The 22,157-nt window shown below is 45.7% G+C and overlaps 1 protein-coding gene across 6 annotated transcripts in view; it reads left to right on the plus strand.

The window, feature by feature from the left end:
* Nucleotides 1-22,157, plus strand: part of cntn5 (contactin 5) — a 149,845-nt gene that overhangs the window by 99,932 nt on the left and 27,756 nt on the right. For all 6 annotated transcript variants that reach the window (XM_035525503.2, XM_035525504.2, XM_081716020.1 and 3 more), the window contains 5 exons: nt 2,988-3,191; nt 8,704-8,806; nt 12,388-12,569; nt 19,110-19,246; nt 20,923-21,052. In XM_035525503.2, the coding sequence (XP_035381396.2) occupies nt 2,988-3,191; nt 8,704-8,806; nt 12,388-12,569; nt 19,110-19,246; nt 20,923-21,052 (756 nt within the window). The remainder of the gene's footprint in view (nt 1-2,987; nt 3,192-8,703; nt 8,807-12,387; nt 12,570-19,109; nt 19,247-20,922; nt 21,053-22,157) is intronic.

Raw genomic sequence — 22,157 nt, forward strand, 5'->3', positions numbered from 1 at the left:
AGAAATGAAAAGGAGTCCCACGCAGACAATTATTTCGTACGGGCCCCAGCAGTGGGCCGGAGCGCTTTTATTGTGGCGCGATCTCAAATTCTCGCAATAATGTCGTTCTCGCCCGGATCGATGCATGTGCGAGCTCCGTTTCTGCCCCTCGGCCGTGAATCATCCATCCACATCTCAGCTCTCTCCCACTATTGTAACGTTCCCATGAGGGCCCTTTGCCAAGTGCACTTTACAGCCAGGACCCATAGCTGGCCCACACACTGCCTGTCCGTCTGGCACACAGACAATAGGGTGCACTGGGGTGTCCAAAATTTCAGCCTTGTTCATCTGCATCTGACCCATAGGACAAGCAGGTCTTGCTATGACACTTCTTGCTTTGGCTCCTTCATGTGTGTCGCCATGCTGGCTCTCAGGAAAAAAAACAAAAAAAAACCTGCTGAGTAATTCGCAAGCAGGTCACTTTAGGTCTAACGATTTCCTGTAAGCATTCATTTGATGCTTGTTGTAAAACGTGGACCTGGGGATAATCAACATTATTTAGAGCCCTCAGTGTTACAGAAGATGGTCTGTGGTAAAAGTGCCAATATTAATTCTCTTTCGGGCCAAGTGTTCTCATGGCTTTCCTACAGCGCGAGAGAGAGTGAGGGGAGAGTGAGAGAGAGAGGGGTGAAAGAGCATGAAACAGAGTGAGAGAAGGGGGGTGGGGGGAGTGAGAAAGAGAGAGATTACTGCAAGAACTACTTGAGATTGTACCAAAGAGGAAATGACACCCATGATAGTTTGATAATCGATAAACATAACAAATAAATTGTTAATGAGTGTGAATCATAGCTAATTTCCTTCTAGGTCAACTACAGGAGTGATGGCAACACAAGGCATATATTTGACATCTAATAAGCTGGAAAATGGTAATTTAGCGATACATTTAGCACTACATTATCTATTAACTGTTTGCCTGTAAGGTTAATTACTATTTGGGGTGATCTGAAAGTGAGGACCTAAATGACATTTATTTTAAGACTCATAAGTAGACATGGAGGTTAATTTGTCTTTCATTTGCTATAATGGCTTGTAGGAGGGTTCAGCTCCATTAATATGGGAAGATGATTGTAAAAATTAAAGTGGTAAAGTAATTGAAAATAATTTGGATTCACTGAGATGTAAACAGAATATTACTCTCAATTTGGTTGGTCTTCCACTGCACAGGGACCAAAATGTAGAAGAGGCTGTTTGTGTTGGCACCTAAGATCTGAAAAATAGCTCTTCGACTGCTCAGCGGAAAGTCACTGTGACCTCTCCTCTCGCGCGGTGTTCTGAGAATCGACACAAGAAATCCAAGTCACTGTCTGCGTATCGCGTGCACGGCTCACTGATGCGTGGCTAACATGATCTGACATCCAAATCCGTCCCAAAGCGTTTTTCTGCGCTCGACTATCACTAGTTCTTGCGTCTCCGCTTAATTTAAAGCAAGTGCTGCAACGTTACCAGGGTCGGCTTCCCTCGTCAGCTACTCTGGTGGCTGCGAACAGGTACGCACGAGTCCTCGCGCACGACAGGAATGTAGAGATGCAAAATGAACAGCGGTTACTTTAGAAGTTTTAGCGTCACCCCGCTGTGATGAGAAATTGCATTCACAGTACAATAATGAACAATAATTGTACCTTCCAGATAGCTGTTAGTCGTGGCATTTCTGATAGTTCCAGAGGAATTATGGAAGGGGGAAAACAGCATTAGAGGATCACAGGAGCCTTGAGCTCGAAAGCTTCACACACCACGACTCTGTGATTCATAGCGCTTGGCATTCTAGCCAGGTATTTCTCACAACGGAGTCCTTTTGAATTTTGTTTATGAGATAAATATTCATTGTTTATTCAGGTGACATAGGGCCTTGTGTCTGAAAAATTGAACTTGAATCTCTTAAAAGAGCCGCAGTTTTCCAGTGATTAATCACCATCCCTAAAATACTGCACCTGGATGGGCGCGTGCATTTGATATGCAAAAGAAATCAATGGGGTATGAAATTCATGCGATAATTATATTGCGAATAAATCGGTTTGGCAAGGGGGGGAAAATAATCATTTAGTCCCTCTAGATGATGGCGCCTGAGACGCCCCCAGTCTTCAGTGCCCTCAGCTGAGCCGAGAGGAAGTCGGCACAGCCGTCGACGGCCAACAGCACAAAAGGCGAGATTTATCTGGCGCAAAGTTACTGAAAAGAGGCAGTACTTGGAGCAATTCAGGTAATGTCACCCGGGCTGGTGTTTGCCATGCGACTTCTTACTAATGACACAGCGCATCTTAACAAAGATGCCTCCCGCCTCTATGCGCTGGGGAATAGCGACACCAAACACCCTCTGTCCCAGCGCCGTTTCTCGCGGTGAACCTCAAACGAAATCCGGCTTTAACGTTCCCCGCCAAATTCTTCTTTTTTTTTTGTTGGGACTCGGCGGACGTGAAATCTGGAGAAGGCTGTGTCCAGAGCAGTCATGCAAGCCTTGTTTGCTGTGTGCATGCTGCAGATTAAACTCGCGCTGATCCCGGGTTGGTGAGTTGTTCCATTTTGTGAATCCTCCAGAGCGCAGTGTGTAGCAGCGCGGCGTATACTTTCGCCGTTCTCTCTGACATCTTCGTTTCTATCCAGTGCACATTCCCTGCCGCCATTGTTTCAGGCGCTGCCCACGTACCTTAAGAGCAAAGAAAGATAGAAACCGTAATTGGTCGATTTTTTATTTTTTTTTATTTTTTGGAGCCGTTTTGTGTTCAGAGCCAAAAATAACTGCCTCAGTACAAGGATAACAAGGACACCACGCACAGGTGTATGGAACCATGTTCGCTACGCTGTATCTATTAGAGGCACGAAATTAACAAACATCACCTGCTTGTCAGTGCTGACCATGCCCCCCTGTGTGTGGCGAGCCTGACCTCGGCTCATCGACCTTGTCTTTTCTTTCTTTCTTCATCTGTGTTCACTCCCCACCCACCCCCCAGAGATAATCTACAGCTGGGTGTTTAACGAGTTCCCGTCGTTCGTGGCGGAGGACAGCCGACGCTTCATCTCGCAGGAGACGGGCAACCTGTACATCTCCAAGGTGCAGCCCTCGGACGTGGGCAGCTACATCTGCCTGGTGAAGAACACGGTGACCAGCACCAGGGTCCTGAGCCCGCCCACACCGCTCACACTCAAAACCGACGGTGAGAGAGCGCGCACGCATCGCAGCCCATCCTCGACACCTCACCTGCTCTGGAAGAGCCTGGCAGGTTGCCAGGGACGGGTCTAAGGGCGGATAACTGATGAATCAATAAAATTAATTTGCGGTGCTTTATGATTGTGTAGAAGTCGTAATTGCCTTATAGTGCGTGTGGCTTTCTGTCATTTCAGCTTTTGCTGCACAGACATAACAATGTAAAACCACGCACAAAGCATTTTAAAAATCAATAAATAAAATAGAAGCCTTTTTTTCAGCTTTGGTTAAATATAAATCATATCAAAAGTATGTCTCAAAGTTGCAAGTGTCCAAGTACTTTCTTCCTTTCTTTGAAAAGTGATGTAATTAGATTTCAGCATTGCTCAGATCTGTAGGTGATCTCTCTCTCTCTCTCTCTCTCTCTCTCACTCTCTCTCTCGCTCTCGCTCTGTCTGTCTCTGTCTCTGTCTCTGTCTCGGAGCCTGAAGGATCTAGCACCAATGGGAAAAGTGCCCTGAATTCAAAACAGCGCTCCTAAATAGATAGCACAAGGTGCTTTATCGTTAGCGTTAGGGCTTCTTTCGCTGCGAACAATGCATTCCAGTGCGAGTGGCCACCGGGGAAATCATTTCCCCGCATAAAATTAACCGAATCAATAGTCACGTCCAGGCACGGTCTAGGGCTCTTTTTATAGCCTCCACCCCTGGGGTGGTGAGGAGGGATGGACCCCTCCCTGCTGTTCTCTCCTGTGCGGACCACACGCGCGAGCGTCCACCGCCCGCCACGGCTGCGCCCCTGTGTTGAAGCAGGGCTTGCGCGCGGCTGAGCTGAAAGGGCGTTCACCGCACCCTGTCCCCCCACAGCAAGGCCGGCACCCCCTCCCCGACTGTTCGAACCCTGGCGTCCCCATCGACTGGTGGATCTGCTAAACCTCGCTGCGAGGAGCCAACCCCCCACCCCCCCACCCCCCCCGGGCTGCGTACAGAATGCTAATTGCATTACCGCGCTAACGCGGATGTCTCATAGAGAGGACGGGAAGTGCGAGCCTGTGCGCTAGTCTAATGCACGTGCAGGTAGATGCTTGAGTCAGAAAGAGAGAGAGAGAGAGAGACGGCTGGAGAAGGACAAGGAGAGTGAGACAGAGGCGTAAACGAAGGGGAAAAAAGTCAACAGAGAACGTGAGTGACAAAAAGGAGAGGCAGAAAGAGACTGAAAATCCAGGTGGCTTGTGTCTGAGCCACAGGCAGCAGGGCTGCGTTGAAAGCCCTTGATGTCAGCTGCCTCTGCGAACAGCCACATGGGCTTTGTGGAGGAGAGGAATGAGTTCAGGGAGAAGTTGGTCACCCGGAACATGAGCATAGCTGATGGAAATCTCTATCTGTCCTGCCCATCCAACACACGCATTACCCTCTTGGCAGTCTTCGCGCGAGAGGCCCGCACAGCCAAACGCCTGCCTGATCCATGGCCTAGAAAGCTGAAAATTGCTTTGGCACCACCGAATGAACCCAAAGCACCAGCCAGAACAGCTGCCTCTCCCGCTTCGACCAAAATGTCCCCAGTACACTAGAGGCCCAGATGATCTCACCACCCTGCGTGATCTGTGCGCCCTGAAATTACCGCACGGATAGCATTTGTCCCACTGCGTTGGTTTACATGGTATTTATTACTGAACAGAATTAACAGCTAGGGGAAACGAATGTTTTTTGGTAGATGCAGGCTCTGGTCATCTAAAACAAAGCACCCATAGGAATGGAGGAAAAAAAAATTGCTCTGTATCACCAGCCTTTAAAAAATAGCAGCAACATAAACATTTGTCTTAAAAAAAAATGCACGCTTGCCCGTACGACATTTCGACCTTTGTGGATGCCCTTTGCAATCCATCTCGCCACGTTGCAGCCACGACTTGTTAAAATCAGTTCACCGTGACTGTGACCACTACCCTTGGAGCAGGCGACCATCAAACAAGGGAGAGGGAACTGCAAGGAGTAATGCTAATAGCTGCGGGTAACGTATAGGTGGAGTGCGGCTGTGGGTTCAAGCCACACGTGGGTTTGCACCCAGCCTGCGGCACCCTCTCCAGCTGGAATGCTAATTAGCGCGAGGAGACGCTCTCTGCAGGAGCGCCTCTCTCCCTCCCGGCACGACGTCGCTTAATCAAAGGTGCCCAGCTTACAACTGTGCCCGACTGCACCACTCACGAATCTCCATCGCCCAGGGCTGCTCCCCCCCCGCCAGCATGATGGTTCGCTCTAGGAGAGACGCACTGTAGATGTAAACAATTAACTCCCAGAGGAGCGTGTGAAACTCGTAGTTCTCACGATCAGGCTCGTAATCCCTCACCCGTCTGCCGTGGTCGCGTTTGGGCTTTGGCATTGCCTGCGTTCTAGGACTTCCTTCACTTGGACCCAGAACACAGTGATCTTGGTCTTAAAACACCAAGACTCGTTCTAAAAAGCTCGAGTTTTCCCTGCTGTTTATTTGGTTCAGACCTAGAAGAAATTGTTGCATGACAAAAAATTCTGGCAGGTACATATTTTATGGTGCCCAAAAGCAGCATTACTCTTTTGGACAGAGCATATTTATTCATCATCATACCCAGTTTTTTTTTTTTATATATATATGTTTGACATTATAGATTCCGCAATCCATTTCCAGTACTTGTCCAGCAGGGCTAACTCAACCGAGCGCCCTCCTGGAGTCGTTCAGGGCCCAAAGCAAGAGAACCAGAGCACACCTATGGGCAGGTCACTCCTTTCCACTCCTTTCCACCGCCGACCGACCCGAGGTGGCAGCAGTCTCTGAAAGAGGCACGATTCACGTGGTGATGTCGGGAGCATGCTGTAAAAATGCTTGAGGCCTCCAGCGGCACTTTCTCTGCATGCTCTTTAACGCTATGCAGGTTTTCGCCTCGTCACAATGTTGTCCAGGCTCGAGGGCAGGAATATGTTAAGTATGCAAATGCTCAAATACTCGCAGGATACATGATAAATCTGGACAGCATGTATATTTGATGACAGATATAGGATATAGATGCTAGTGTAAATTGTGACTCTGAATCTATTTGATCACATGGGAAAGCCTTAGTTAAATACCCATCTGGTTGCACATTTGTCTAACTTGAGCAGGGAAAATGATTATGGCCGCTCTGGATCCTAAGGACTCCCATTTCCCAACGTTCCCTGCAAACTTCTCATATTTGATCTTTGACTATGTTTTTGCCCTGTCTAGTCTATTTTGTTGAATGCCTTTGTTGGTTTTTGGTCTTTGACTCTTACCTGATTTTCACACGTTTTCCCCCGTGTTTTTGATGTGTTTTTCCTGGGTTTGTTGTTTTACTACAAAAGGCTGTTACATTCTCTTACCTTAAAATCTCTATCATGGTTTTGTTTTTTTTAATACCTTACTCTGGACATTCCAAAACATCACTGAATTTCTCCGCCATCAAGTTTTCTCATGAAGGTGGGGAATAAAATCCCTCGGACTTGCTCCAGTTTGTGTTTTTTGCTAAAGGTATTTTGGTTCGGTTTAATCATTGGAAAATAGACGTGAAGCCCGGCAATGAGGTAATGGGTTTTTTCATCAGCTGCAGGATTTAAAAGCTTTGAGCTGCTGATGGATGTCTGGACTTTCATCAGGTAATTGTTCTGCATGGCACAACAAAAGAAAAGGAAAATTGCTCTGCACCACACCGTCCTATTTCATCCTAATAAATGGATTAAATTGTGATTTGAAAATAGGCATAGCAACACCAGTGCACTCTGTGTTTTGTTTCAGGCCAGCCTGTCCCGGCTTCGTTCCTATCAATTTCAGCCCCTCCAGACATTAAATATGATATGGGCCGAACATGTGGTTGCAAAGAGCGGTAAAATATTGTAAATTCATTATACACGGAGGGTTGCTTTGAAGCCATAAATGTGTAACAAGCTGGGAGATCGAGATTGAAATTGAAAGGGGGTTTGGAAGTGGTTGCGTGGGAGGGGGGGTGGGCGTTGTTCCCTTCTGTCATTCTCTTAAAAACGTCCTGCGCACACACTGCAGTCTGCATCTCAGCACTGACACTCCCTTCCTCCCCGTCCAAGTTCCCGTATGTCCAGCTGAGCTCGTTCCCAGAACACACAGACTATATCACACATTCCCAAGCATGGATGCACTGATGGTCCTGACGGCATCGACAGCGTTGCTCCGATCAAAGGCGATCGAACATATTCCTGTGTAAAATTCTTAGTTTGCGTTTCTCCTTAATAAGACGGATCATTAGGCCCAGGAATGACAGCGTTCTCAATCCGAACATTGTTTTCTGGGCCCATATCCTTCTCAGCACACAGATATGGAAGGTGTCTCCCCTGTCATACGCATGAATACCAAAAGGAAGCGTGACCTCCGGATCAAGCTGCCAGGGATAAACCTGGCAGCTGAGATGCCGCTGGGCTCCGGAGCAATCGCTTACACTGCTGACTGCCATTGTTGTCGTTTCGTTGCTGTTGTCGTTGTCCTTGTCATCGTTGTTGTTGTTGTTATTGTTGTTTTCCAGAGCTATTTATGCTCTGGAAAAAAAAAACATTCTACTTGCCTACAGCCTCTGTTGAATGTGTAATTCATTTAGCCTACAGAGGATAACAGCAACTGAAGGATGTGGTTACCACAGTGCAAATACTGGCCATCAGTACACAGTACAGATACTGGCCATCGCTAATGACGATGAATACAGGTGCACATTACCATATCAAACCAGTTGGAAAAAAGCCGCTTGAACTGTTTTTGGTCATTCTTATCACTGTGAATGCAAAAATTGTGTTTTTCTGTATATCTGCACACCATCATTTCCCAATCTACTATCTGACCTTTTATTTAATGCTACAGCACTTCGTACACTGTATACACGAGCAGAGGCACCTCGCACTAATTTCACAAAGCACCTACCCTCTTTCCTTCTATATCTGGAACACATGTTTTCTGCCTTGACACTTAATTAATGAGGCAGGTGTTACTGGGAGCATCTAGGTGGGCGCCCGGGTGCTCTGAGGAAGGAAGTGGGCAGGAGGGGTGGGGAGTGTGACAGTCATGTGCGCAGGAAACTGGTGATTTAGACTCTCTGGCACCTGCTGCTCCAATCACTGAGGCAGCAGAGAGCCCTCAGGCTGGAGGCAGCAGAGAGCCCTCAGGCTGGAGGCAGCAGCGTTAGCACAGAGCCTTCAGACAGAAGGGAAGTGCAGCTGTTCTCCAGCTAGTTGTCATGGAGCTGAAGGGCAGAGCAACTCCTGGCGTTTCTGGCTGCAGTACTACCAGAGGGGTGTGGCCATCGCTTGGTCACATGGCAGAGTGGGCAGCAGCACTGGTCTGGGACCATGGCAATCCTTGGGTATTTTCAAGGACCTCGTACTAAAGTGTCTCTTTAACCATCCGTTGCTTTGCTTTGATCTTCAAGCTTTTCGCAGAAACAAAGATGTGTGTTCATGTGTGATCTATATATGTCCAACTTTCTGTGTGTGTGTGTGTGTGTGTGTGTGTGTGTCTTATAGGTATAATGGGGGAATACGAGCCTAAAATCGAGGTGCATTTCCCACCGACAGTCCTGGCTGCTAAAGGAGTGACAGTGCGACTAGAATGTTTTGCCCTCGGAAAGTAAGCTGCACTTGTGGTATTCCCTCTCGATTCCCTCTCGATTCCCGCTCCATTCCCTCTCAGTCCCATCTTAGTCCCCTCTCAGCTAACTCTCGGCTCCCCCTCCGTCTCATCCGTCAGTCCCTCCGTCTCCTTCAAGGTGACACCCTGCCAGACACACGCGACGCGCAAAGCTAAGCCGAGATGAAATGCCACACCAGCGCTCTGCGTTAACACCCCTACCTGTGGCCCGCTTATTCCGCCCTGGCTTTTTCCAGGAGGCCTGGGCTTTGCCTCCCGAATCGAAGCGCTGCCAGAAGGACTATGTTTGCCGGAGACGCTTCTGATGTTAAATGAGAATCAAGAAGTATTGATCCACGTGCCGCAATTGATACACACACCAGAAGAAATATTTCTCTTATTGGGTTATTAACGGTGCTGGATCCATGCCCAGGGAAGCAGTATCTTCTACTAAAGTTGCAGAGTGTAAAAAGATCAGAGAGTGGAGGAAGACTTGGAGAGAGCGAGAGATGTAGGGAGACAGAAAGACAGAGAGAAGAGATGTGAACAAAGATCTTTGCGCACAAGGCTTCGCAAAACGCTTTTCATCTCCATTACCTCCACATTTGGCCAAGGATCCCTCAATGACAAACCGACCCGGTCAGCGCCAGCTCACGTCCAGCCGCTCCCCCGCGTGGCCCTCACTGGAGCAGTGTTTAAAAGTCCCCCCCATGGCCCAAGCTGCTCCCATCTGGGAGTATCCAGGGCCAAAGGTCACGTCTCGAGCCCTCTGGGCACGCGTGTCGAGTCTGGGATGCTGAAAGCAGCTTTCACGAACGTACCCTGGCACAGTGACCCCTTTTTTTCCTTTCAGGAAGGTTTTTCTTTTTCTGGAAGGTTTCAATAGACAAACACATAAAAGGGAATGAAAGCTGGGCACATTAGTTGGGATATGTTCCAGACGCGGGCGAATATGGGAGATATCAAAACCGGCATGAACAGCACAAGCAGATGGTTTTTCCACTGATGTTCTAGTAATTGTCGTGTCTTTTCTGAGCCCCACCTTCATTAACGGAAGATCTTTTCTCCCTCATTGTAGACACACTCAGGGCTTAACAGTGTCAAACATTCAAAAAAAAAAAAAGTCACTATGTAAAGAAACATTTCATTGACATCGTAGAATTTTCTGGTTTCAGATTGTGCAGTCATGTACATTTTACAGTGGTGTAGATTTAGGGAAGAGTTAAACGGACAGCAGCATCCAGATGAGTCTTTTCCGACATCAGCCGAATATATTCATGATATCGCCATAGCCAGCATATACTTCTGTGTCCCACTATGACAATGTAAGGCATTAGACTTATGGACTTATGGACATATGGAAATATGATGGAACATGTTAACTGCTTATTTGTTCTGAATTTCACGAGTCTCGCTTTATCTGTGATGCAAAAACAGAGCACTTTGCATAAAACAACACAGGTCTGATTCACAATGGCATGTCACCAATCCTCAGCGCCGCTCAGATTCAACATGCGTCTTTAAAAGCAAACAGCTCCTAATCTCCACCGCTCTAAGCACCCTGTAATTGTTTACAGTACGTTTTGAGAGCTCTCTTTGCAAGGAAAATTCATTTACAAAATCATTATCCACATTAGAATGCTGAGTCATCGCTTAAACCTATAGACGGCCCCTGCACGCCGCTGTTCACCTCCCGTGCCTTGGTCACGCCTGGCGGGACGCCGGCACACCGCACTGCAAACGGCTCAATATGCGTGGACCTCGTTTCTGGTCGCCTCGTCATCCAGACCCATTTGGGGCTGATGGCTTTGTGCTAGAAAGGACTTGTCCGCCGATCTTTACCCTTCACCCCGCTGCCTTCAAATGAATGATTTATCAGTGCACCTTATTAGTTAATGTCAGTCTTTATATAGCCGCCGCGGCTGAGGCTGAAACTTAGAATTGCCTTTAGTCTTTTGCCAATCAGTATGTATGAGGCCCCCGGACGGTCAAGAGGGGTCTTTGTGTGGCGGTTAAGGGGCCGCGCCGTTTGTTATCCGTAGAGCAGCCATCGCGCTGGAAGTGGTCTGTGAGAAAGGCTGCCTGTGCCAGCTTTGTGTCGAACACTTTCAAAAACCGAAGCTGCGTTATTGTTCAGCCATAAAACTGTTGGCAGGACTCCTAGAAGGGTTGCCTTTCATCTGGGCTGGCATTTAGTTGACAGGAACCTCTGTGTAACGCGCTCTCACCCCCATAATGACTCTGCATGCTTTTATCCAAGCACTCGGATTATTATTGTCTTAATTTGTAAAGCGCTTTGGCATTGAAAGTTCGTGGCAGTGCACGCGTCCCCCGACAGAGACGGCAGAGGTGCTCGCCGCCCTCCTTACCGAGTCCAGGTGCCGCTTACATGGATGAAAATCAGTGCTGAAATCCTTTGCTTACAGTCGGGTCTTACAGTGCCATGTTTCTGTTGCTGATCATACATTCCACCTGTACTGAGCAAGCTCTTTGTTTTGCTAATGTAACTTGGTGTAATTCATTATACATCTATATTTCTATATGTAAGCCAAGTCAGTTGTGTAAGAACACGCAGGTCCAGGCACCGCTGAGGAACCCAGGAACCAGGACTTGGTAATACTGCCATAGCCTTTTGACGAATAGCCTTCGGTTTTACAGGGCTGAGACTCCAAATTCAATTAATTACGTCTAAATGGATCCTTCACCTTCAATTCAGGCCATGTCTATGCACCGTAAACACAAACGAGAATGGAACTACCACAACGACAACAATTGTTTCAGCAGTCGATCACATCGTGTCTAAACCCCCCCAATATTCCAGCCCCGCAGAAAATTCAAGCGTTTCCCCCTTCTGTTTTAAACCTAGTCCTACACTTAGGAATTCCTCCTTAAGCTCAGACTCGTCTGGTTGCAGACGCAGCCTGTGCAGGAGTGTAGCAGGTGTGCGTTAAGAGGTTTGCAGGCCGCGGCGCTCGCGCGCTACTCTCGCTCCCGCCACAGGGTGATTGATGGGAGTGGCATATCGCATTTCTGTCCTCGGAAAGCTGTCAGTCGCCACTGATGGTGTCTGATAGAGCAGCTTATCTGTGCATAGGCCCCACACCCGGGAGGTCGTATCACACACGTCCGCCCTGGCCACCGCAAACACGGATGGATGACAGTGTCCAAATACACTTATCTGCGCAGCCATCTCTCAGCTTATTGTGACACGTGGTAATCGGTGAGTCCCTGGCCTGCGCCACTATTTCCGGCTTTGGCAAATGCTGCAGCCTCTTCCGCTGTGGGTGTTTTCAGGCGACCTACGGTTTCAGGCGCAGAAGCGAATGTGAGGTTTTTATAGTTCTTCACTGCACAGAGAAGGGCCAGGGGGGTAAACGCCTACCCTGCAGGGTCTTAGTGCTACAGGGGTTAGGGTTTACTGTGCTCTAAGACCTGCTTCAGTGTACAAAGGGCTTGCAAAATAAATTAACCTAATCAGATTTTAATCAAGAAAGCAATAAATCAGTTAGACATGTTGGGTTTTTGTTTTTTTTTTCATTTTGTGTTTTTTTCACACGGTTCTCCTGGTTGTTCTCCGTCAGCCCCGTCCCGACCATCACCTGGAGGAAGATCAACGGGAACATCCCGAAAAAGGCCCGGCTGCGGAAGTCCCAGGCCGTGCTGGAGATCCCCAGCGTCCAGCTGGAGGACTCGGGCAGCTACGAGTGCAAGGCGGAGAACTCGCGGGGAGGCACCACCTTCCGGGGACACCTGCAGGTGTACAGTAAGCACCGCCACTCTTGAGAGAGAGAGAGAGATTTATTATTTATTTATTATTATTGTTGCTTGTTAAATCATAAAATATTGATATTTTTTTTACATCACTTTTGTACAGCTTGGGCAAAAGTTGTATAATCACAGTCATGCAAATAAAGCATAAAAAACCAAAGAGATGCAGCAAGGGAGAACGACAGAGGCAGAAAGAGAGAGACATTTTCATCTCAAACTATTTGCTTTAGCAAAATTGTACATGATACAGTCATGCCAATAAAGCTGCCTTGAATTAAAAACAGAGAGGGACAGGGAGACAGTCAGTGAGGGTCAAAACCTGAGAGATAGAGAGAGAGGGATGGACCAAGAGAGACAAAGGCCATGAGAGATCAACTGAGAGAGATCAACACCTGTTCTATTCTCCTGATGCGTTCAGTTTATCCAGTACAAATCTTTGATGTTTTCAACTTTTACTTCGCAAAAGTTTCATACAATAATAGAACCTGTATCACTTTGAACACTAGCTAATTTCCCCAAGATGCACTGCAGAAGTCGGTTCCAAAGGCTGAATCTGTTGGCTTCATCTTAGAATTGTTTTTGGGGGTTTTTTCTCTTCACTTCTGTCCTCACTCTTTTCGCATAAATGTCACTGTTCTTCTCCTCCGAGGAATAAATTAAAGCAAAGGTATTCACATGAAAAATAGCTCTGCTCAGAAATGACTTTTAGCCAATTAATGTCATGGGTTTACACCATTAGTTTTACTTTCTAGCTAAAAATCTTTCTGTTTTTGACCCAGATTTCTCTCCCAAACCCCATGATGACACAGACAGTGATCTAAAACTGGTCTCAGGCATCAGGGATTTCTCTACCAGCATGTTTGATGTAATCCATAACATATTGGCTCAGATTTGATGACATTTTATGACATTTTATGAAAGGTTTTTTTGTTTTGTTTTGGTTTTTTTCCCCCCATCTGTATCATCTGCTTTGGTGCATGGCAGCTTCATGCACAGCCTCACCGTACTTGCAATCCTGAGAAAGCCACTTGTTTTCATCCAGTCTTCAAGGTCCCTTTATTGTTGCATCCTCATCAGAGATTCTGTTGAGATGCGCGGTAACGTACGCCTTAAACAGGGAAGGCTCCGGCTCGAACGAGATCTGCTTGACCATGTAGGAGAAAGCAATACTTGAGCCATGCAAATCTTCCTCACTGAGCTTCGGCTGTAAATAATCGCCAAGGATTCATGCTCCTAGCTGCTCGAGGTTCTCTGAACAACGACCTTAAAATGACCGGACCATCTTATGGAAAGTTGGAGCCATATCCTATTGAAAATTAAGTGACATACCACACTAGTCATGGAACACAAGCCTCTAATATTTCACCTTTTTCTGTCTTTCCTCTAAAATGAAGCCTAGTCCTATGTAATATTATTTGTTATAAAATGAATTGATATAGGAGCATTCACCAATGCTGTAGAGTCTATGGAGCTTGTCTTCATATATGGACTTAGCTTTTATTTTAATGACATGTCTTTTAATCGTTTTAATATATATATATATATATATATATATATATATATATATATATATATCTCAGAAGAAAAAAACTTTTTCTAATATAAACTAGATCCACTTTCTGGAAGTTTGAAACATCTGTGGAACAATGTGTATGTGTGTATATATATATGTCTGTGTGTGTGTGTGTGTGTGTGTGTGTGTGTGTGTGTGTGTGTGTATATATATATATATATATATATATATATATATATATATATATATATTCTTTTTTTTTTTTTTTCCCCTTTGGCTATTATATACCCTGTATTTATATATTCTGAGTGTGATTCTATTATCCAGAAGTCCAGACATTTTAAAGGGTAACACAGCAGGGTGTTGCTGCTGGTCTCCCCTAACTGCTGTGTCCTGCTGTGTCTGATGGATTCCAGCTTTGACTCACCAGACCCACCTCCGCATCTATCCTTCCACCCAGCCCCCACTCATCCACCCTCACGCAGCTCCACTGAAGGCCCATGAGAGGGCTCCCTCAGCCCTGGAGGGCAGAGTCAACCATGCAGGCCACCGTGTGAGACCGGCCGGCTGTGCCAGGTGGCTGTCAGCCAGGTCGGCCCAGCCAAAGCCCGTGGAGCCCTGCGTCCCTGCCCTCAGAGGGAGCCGGGACACGTCCTTCCCCCAGGCTAATGTTACCCAGCTTCAGTGTCTCAGCCGCCAGGCTTCTCATGGACACGGGTGGAGAGGCGAGGGAGCAAGAGAGAGAGACTCTATGCAAATGACCTGGTTCTGATGTTCCCCACAGAGCAGGGGCTACAGCAGAACCTAGACCTGCTGCAGCAGTACTGCCAGACCTGGGCCTGGGCAGGAAACCTGAAAAAGACCAAAACTATCATTTCCAAACCAGGAGCCAAATCTCATGGACAACACGCCTCACATTAGGAACATAAACATTAGAAACAGGCACAGACTACACTTACTTAGGGCTGATGATTAGTTCAACTGGAAACTTCAATCCAGCAATCAATGAACTGAGAAAGAAAGCACACAAGCTAGTCTATGCCATTAAATGTCAAATTCACATTCAAATACCAATTCAACTTTGGCGCAAATGATTTTTATTCTGTTATAGGACAAATTCTGTTGTATAGTAGTAAGGTATGGGGGCCACTGTCAAATCTAAATTTTGACCAATGGAACAAACACCCAGATAAAAGTTTGCACACTGAATTTTGTTAGTGCACAGGAAAACAACAAACAATGCATGTAGAGTTAATTTTGGCCAATTTCCACTATTACTCCAAATTTTTGAAAAGGTCTATTAAATAATGCCTATATTTATACTGGCTACGTTATTAATTACTGCCTGCAAAATAGTGATTCCCACTTCTACCAACAATGACACTAGAGACAGAGCTGCACTTTCTGACTGAATGTGAACGATTCGACCAAATGTGTCAAATCTACTTTTGAGATGAAAATATTTACAAAACATTTTGAGATGATACACCCCAACGTTAGCTGTCTATCTTATACTGGGAAACTGCCCATCCTACTAGGAGAAAAGGAAGGTTACAGCACTTTCGCTGGGCAGTAGATAGATACCTGCCACAACATGAAGGACAGTGAGTAGCCCTCCACACACACACACACACACACTCACAAACACATATGCACACACGACTGCACTGCCCTGTTTGGAAACACCTTTATGTATTTATCTAACTATTCATTATTTAACTATTCATTATTTAACTATTCATTATTATTCATTATATCCTTCTCCTTATTATTTATTTATTGTCCTTTCTTTTCACTTCTTTACTTTTCTCATCTTGAGTATTCTTTCAAATTAATTATTAATAACTACATTGTTTTCACATATATAATTACTGCTCAAATATAGCAGAGATGCTGATTTCCTTAAAACCGCATAGGTTCATTCATGTTGTTTTTGCTGCAGCACTGCTTTGACAGCACTAAGCGAGTATGGTCATGCCAGTAACACTTTGACAGCACTAAACGAGTATGGTCATACCAGTAACACTTTGGCAACGCTAAACGAGTATGGTCATACCAGTAACACTTTGGCAATGCTAAACAAGTATGGTCATGCCAGTAACACTTTAGCAACGCTAAACGAGTATGGTCATGCCAGTAACGCTTTGACAGCACTAAACGAGTATGGTCATGCCAGTAACGCTTTGACAGCACTAAACGAGTATGGTCATACCAGTAACACTTTGACAGCACTAAATGTGTATGGTCATGCCAGTAACGCATTAAAGAAGAGAGAGATAGGAAGAAAGGGAGAGAGGGACATAAAAAAGAGGGAAAGCAGGCAGAGAGAGAGAGAGAGAGAGAGAGGTTTAAGAGTGAAATTCGACCCTAACAGTTAGAGGCATTTGTGTGAACAGTAATCTGGGGAAGTTAATGTGTAACATTTTGAATTCTAGATTTTTGAACTTACTTACCTAAGACCAATGTCCTGAGTAGAAGCCAAATTGGATTTTTACCAAATTACCATACATCATACACCCTAATTGATAAATATGTTGTCCAAAATAAAAGTAAAATATTTGCGTGATTTATAGACTTTAAAAAGGCTTTTGATTGCATCTGGCAACAAGGTTTATTATTCAAAATTAGAGAATACGGTGTAGGGGTATGACATATTATCTCATTAAGTCAATGTACACAGGAGATAAGTGTAGAGTAGAAATTGGCCATAAACGAGCAGGAATGTGAAGTGAGACAAGGCTGATGTCTAAGCCCAACATTTTTTAATGTCTAAATTAATGAACTGACAAAAATACTAGAAGAATCTACAGCTCATGGTCTCACTGTGCATGACTCATAGAATAAATTCGCACAGGCTCTACAACGGAACCTGGACCTGCTGCAGAAGCACCGCCAGACCTTGGCGCTTAAAAAAGACTTAAAAAAGACTGTCATGATATTGCAGAAAGTATCCAGATCTCAGGGATTCAAACACACATTTACATTACCAGCAATATCAATACTGAGTACCAAACAATTATAATTATTTAGGGATCAAAATGAGTTCTTCTAGACATTTTAACTTGCCAGTGAATGAACTGATGGGAAAAGCATGCAGGGCTTTCTTTGCCATAAAAACAAAGCATTTCAGTAGAAATTCAAGTCAAAATTTGCCTAACAATATTTGAATCTGTATTTGAACCAATTACCCTGTATGGCTGTGAGGTGTGGGGACCACGTACAAATCAGGAACTCAGCAAATGGGACAAACATCCAACTGAGACCCTGCATGCAGAGATCTGTAAAACCATTTTAAAGGTGCGCAGGAATTAGGCAGAATTTTTACCAAAATTAGCCCCATATTCCCTGTGTTTAAGGCTACCTGATGAGGAGAAGCTGCTGTATGTTCTTGGTGATCATAAAGTTCTCAGCACACTGGCAAGCGCTGTGCATTCGCTCCTGCCACAGTCTGAGGGAGCGTGAGTGATCATATCAGATACAAGAGTCTTTAATTATTATTATTATTATTATTATTATTATTATTATTATTAATTATAAAGAATGTTTATTAAGATACAACAAAGACAATGTAGCGCATAGGATAACGTGAGGTCAAACACCAACGACTGCACAAGCCTTATATACATAAACAATAACAACATATAACGAGGAACAGGTGTAACATACAGGGAGGGTGTGGCCATGCAAACAAACACACGCGCGCGCACACACACAACGGCGACGTCTGGGAGGAGGAGGCCATACTGTTACATTTTACCATTTGGTAAACGTAAATTTTTTTTAATCAAAGCTTTGGCGATTTATTTGAATTAAAGCTCAATTGAATTGCACTGAATTGAACTGAATTGATTTGAATTCAATTAAATTGAATTGAGAGTGAGAGAGAAAGCAGGTATGTCAGGGAGAGGGTAAGAGAGAGAGAGAGAGAGAGAGAATGGAAGAGTTGCGGTTCCTCTGCACTTACTTCAGCTCTCAGTAGAAATGAGACCCAGCCTGAGAACAACAACGAGACTGGAACAAATAGCTGCGCTGCACTGGAGAGGTGATTTCCTCCCGCATGATGTCTTATCGATTCCTTCTGCAGAGACACATACCATTGTTGTGCTTTTGTCTTTTTTTTTCCCCGGGCACGTTACTTGCCGTGTTTATGCTTTTAGTAACACGCACGCTGACGTGAGCTTGGCAGGAGATCATGCGCTCGCATGAGTTGGCATTCATTTGCTGAGCATGTACACACATCGCTGTCACGTCTCCAAAGAGGGAGCACGCTGGACGGCGGCAGTGGGAGCCTCGCCGCTCCCGTGCCGCTACAGACGGGGTCAGGTGCCTTCATGACTTCTTCTGGCCAACAACAAGGCAGCATCAACACAAGTTACGGCCGTGTCCGTTTTCCAAGACGGGGCTGGTTTTGTTTTGGTTTGTTTTGTTTTGGTTGTTTGTTTTCACCAGTCATTTATTCACCAGTGATTTTTTTTAATCTAGTAGTGACTGCTAATGAGGAAGTGACTGCTAATGAGGAAGTATTTCCCAAACTCATTTACTGAATTTACAGATTTGTGATGTTATGAACCCCAAACAAGTTTTCATTTAAAAAAAAAAAAAGTTTTCCTTCTTCTGTACAGGAATGGAAGATATTAATATTAAAATCTATTAAAAGATAATATGCTTGGCCTAATGATGATGTCATCTAAAACTGGAACAAATGTCATTAAATTCATGACAGACTATACACTTTATGCCAAAAATCTGCAATGGAAACTTAGCTTTGTAGTGTTTGAGAGAGTGGGGGGTGTGGGTGTGTGTGGAGGTGGGTCTGTGTGTGTGCGTGCGTGTGCTTGTGGGGGTGGGTGTGCGTGTGTATTTGTGGGTGTGGGCGTGGATGTGTGTGTGTGCTTGTGGTTGTGTCGGCGAGGGTGTTGGCGTGTGTGCAAACATGCATGTGGGTGTGGGTGTGTGTGTGTGTGTGTCACTTGCAAATATTCAGTATATGTATGTCCCTTGTGCCTCCCTGTACCTCGGCAGCCATGCCCCTCTGGATCAGTATGATAAATGACTCTCAGTTGGACAGTGGAGAGCAGTTACAGTGGGAGTGCAGGGCCACTGGGAAACCCAGACCCACCTACCGCTGGCTCCGCAATGGAGAACCACTGACCCCGCAGGTATGCACACATACACACGCACAGACATGTGCGCTCGCGCACACACACATGCGGACATACTCACATACACATACACACACACATGCACACACATACACACACACAGACATGTATGCTCACGCACACACACATACGCACATATACACATACACGCACACATACACACACAGACATGTATGCTCGCGCACACACACATACGCACATACTCATACACATGCACACATACACGCACACATACACAGACATGTATGCTCGCGCACACACACATACGCACATACTCACATATACATACACACGCACACATACACACACATTCACACACATACAGACATGTATGCTCACGCACACACACATACGCGCATGCTCACATACACATACACACACACACACACACACATGCGCACACGTTCACACATATACAAACACACAGACATGTGCGCTCGCGCACACCCACACACACACACACATAGACATTTGTGCACACCTCCATAGACACACTCATGCAAACTTGCTTACCCATTCAAGCACATGCACAAACATGCATGCACATGCATAAACATGCATGTACGTACATTGTGTACATACATTTATACATATCCACATATAGATTGTACATTGTGTATATAAACATATACATATATTGTACATACATTGTTAATATATTTTGTGTGTGTGTATATATATATATATATTTCCCTATACAATCCTGTTTTTTTCTCCTCAGTTTGGACAGAGCACTCTCTAACCATTTCACTGCGAGTTATACTGTGTATGACTATGTATTTGACAAATAAACCAAACTTAAACATGATTAAACATGCATCTGCCACTTATGCATAAACAGCAAAGCATCCTGAAACCCTCTTAAATATGAACACACACAGACACACACTCCAAAATGCATGCATACACACTGTGTATGCATAAATACAGGAGCTCTCAGATAGCTGCTTAATCCACACACACACTCATATATGCCTATATTTATGCAACTCTGCAAAGATATCTCTTCAGCAAAGAACCACACACACACATACACATGCATGCACACAAACACACACCTGTGGCCTCAACACTGGGTTGTACAGCACAAAACTCGAGCTGGCTACGGTAGCTGATAGTGCTACCAGGATACATGATTCAGGAAGAGCTGATCAGTTCTGTATGACTAAAGATGGTTGAAAGACTGAAATGATCTGTGATGCAAAGCTATGCTTATGTGCCACATAGACCTGGGATTTTCACACAGATTTTGTATTGAGAAAAATATGTTTGAACTAAAGGTGCTTTTTTTTTTCATCTTTAGTGGAATACTGTGTTTGACATAACTTTACAACTTGGGTGCAGTACAAGTGCACACGTAAACACACACACACACACACACACACACACACACACACACACACACACACACACACACACTTATCAGCTGTGTCACACCTTCACACTCCCACTATTCCCATACAGAAATCATGAACCACTTTACACTTTACTAACATAGCCGCTAAATATGGAGAGAAATATTACGGCACTACCCAAATGTGTTAAAGTGTCCCACAGCAGACGGAGTCCCAGCCAGCTATTACCACATGTGCAGCATCGCTGCCATGAAGAGTGTGCGTGAGTGTGAGCGAGTGTGTGATCGTGCAGCAAAACACGGACTGTCTCCTCTGCAGACCAGAGTGGGGGTCCTGAACGGGGAGCTGCAGATCCGCAAGGTGCAGCCCGCCGACAGCGGCATGTACCAGTGCGTCGCCGAGAACAAGTACGGCTCCGTCTACTCCAGCGCCGAGCTGAAAATTCTGGGTAATTGCCTTTATTAAGCCTTTGCCTCACTGTAGGTGGAGCAAGGATGAGTTTATCTTTCTGTTTAGCCATTACCAGACCATTAGCTGAAAGCGAGTGCGGGAAAGACCTGGAAGTTGCAGGCTTTTACTGGCAAGGACATCAGAGATAATGCAAGCGATGTCCACTCCTTCATTCTTTGGTGCGCGCGTGTGAGTTAGAATTTTTTTGACTCATTTTGGCATAAGGACGAACGGCGGAGATGAACTGGCTAATGGTCTGTGGAACAAGGTCGGGCCTCAAATAAAGGAGCAAATGTGGGCACGTGAGCGGGAGTGCCACGGGAAGCACCGCGAGCAGTCAGAGTGTACCAGTGTGCACTGGGAGAGGAGCGGAGCACTTTCACGGGTCTGATTGGCAGGCCACGCTTCCCCTCGGTAAACAAAAAATTTAAAAAAACGAAAATGCCTGCTGTTGCCGTATTAGGGAGAACGTAAAGGGAAATCTTTTCGATGAAAAGACATCCATCTGAGCAGAGCCAGTGCAAAGTGTACTGTCAGTCAGAGCACTATGGCAACAAAAAGAAAAACAAACAGTCCAAGAAAGATGCACCCCTCTGGAAAAAGAAAGGGGAGAGAGGCAGAGGGAGGCGAGGACAGACTGCCACTCTGGGACGCTGCCTCGTTTGTTTGTTTGTTTGTTTGTTTGTTTGTTCGGGGTTTTTTTTTTTATCTTCCGAGTAATCAGAAGAAAAGCGAGAGGCAGAAGCTCATTTGCAAAAGCGTTCGAGCCGCTGGACGTCCAGGGCCGGACAGATGGAGTTGACCCCACCGGGCACGGCGCTAGCGGGAGGCACAGTCATCTTCTTTCCATCACCTTCGATTTCACCGCCCCCGACGTGACACGCGTAACCGTTCTGCCGCCCCCTTCCTGTGGCTCCTTTTCAGTCACCTTTCTCGTAATGGCGCTCTCCTCCTCTAGGGGGCGCCGATCACACAAAGGACTCCATCTCTCGCTGTGCCCGACGGCATTCACGCTGAAGCTGCAAAACAGCAGTTATGACATTTTGCAGACCCCAGATCCGTCGTGGGCAAAGCCAGCCCATGCAGTCCTCTCTCCGGACTTA

This window comes from Electrophorus electricus, chromosome 6, assembly GCF_041902795.1.
Source record: "Electrophorus electricus isolate QZ-2024a chromosome 6, ASM4190279v1, whole genome shotgun sequence".
In the NCBI taxonomy this organism is placed as follows: Eukaryota; Metazoa; Chordata; class Actinopteri; order Gymnotiformes; family Gymnotidae; genus Electrophorus; species Electrophorus electricus.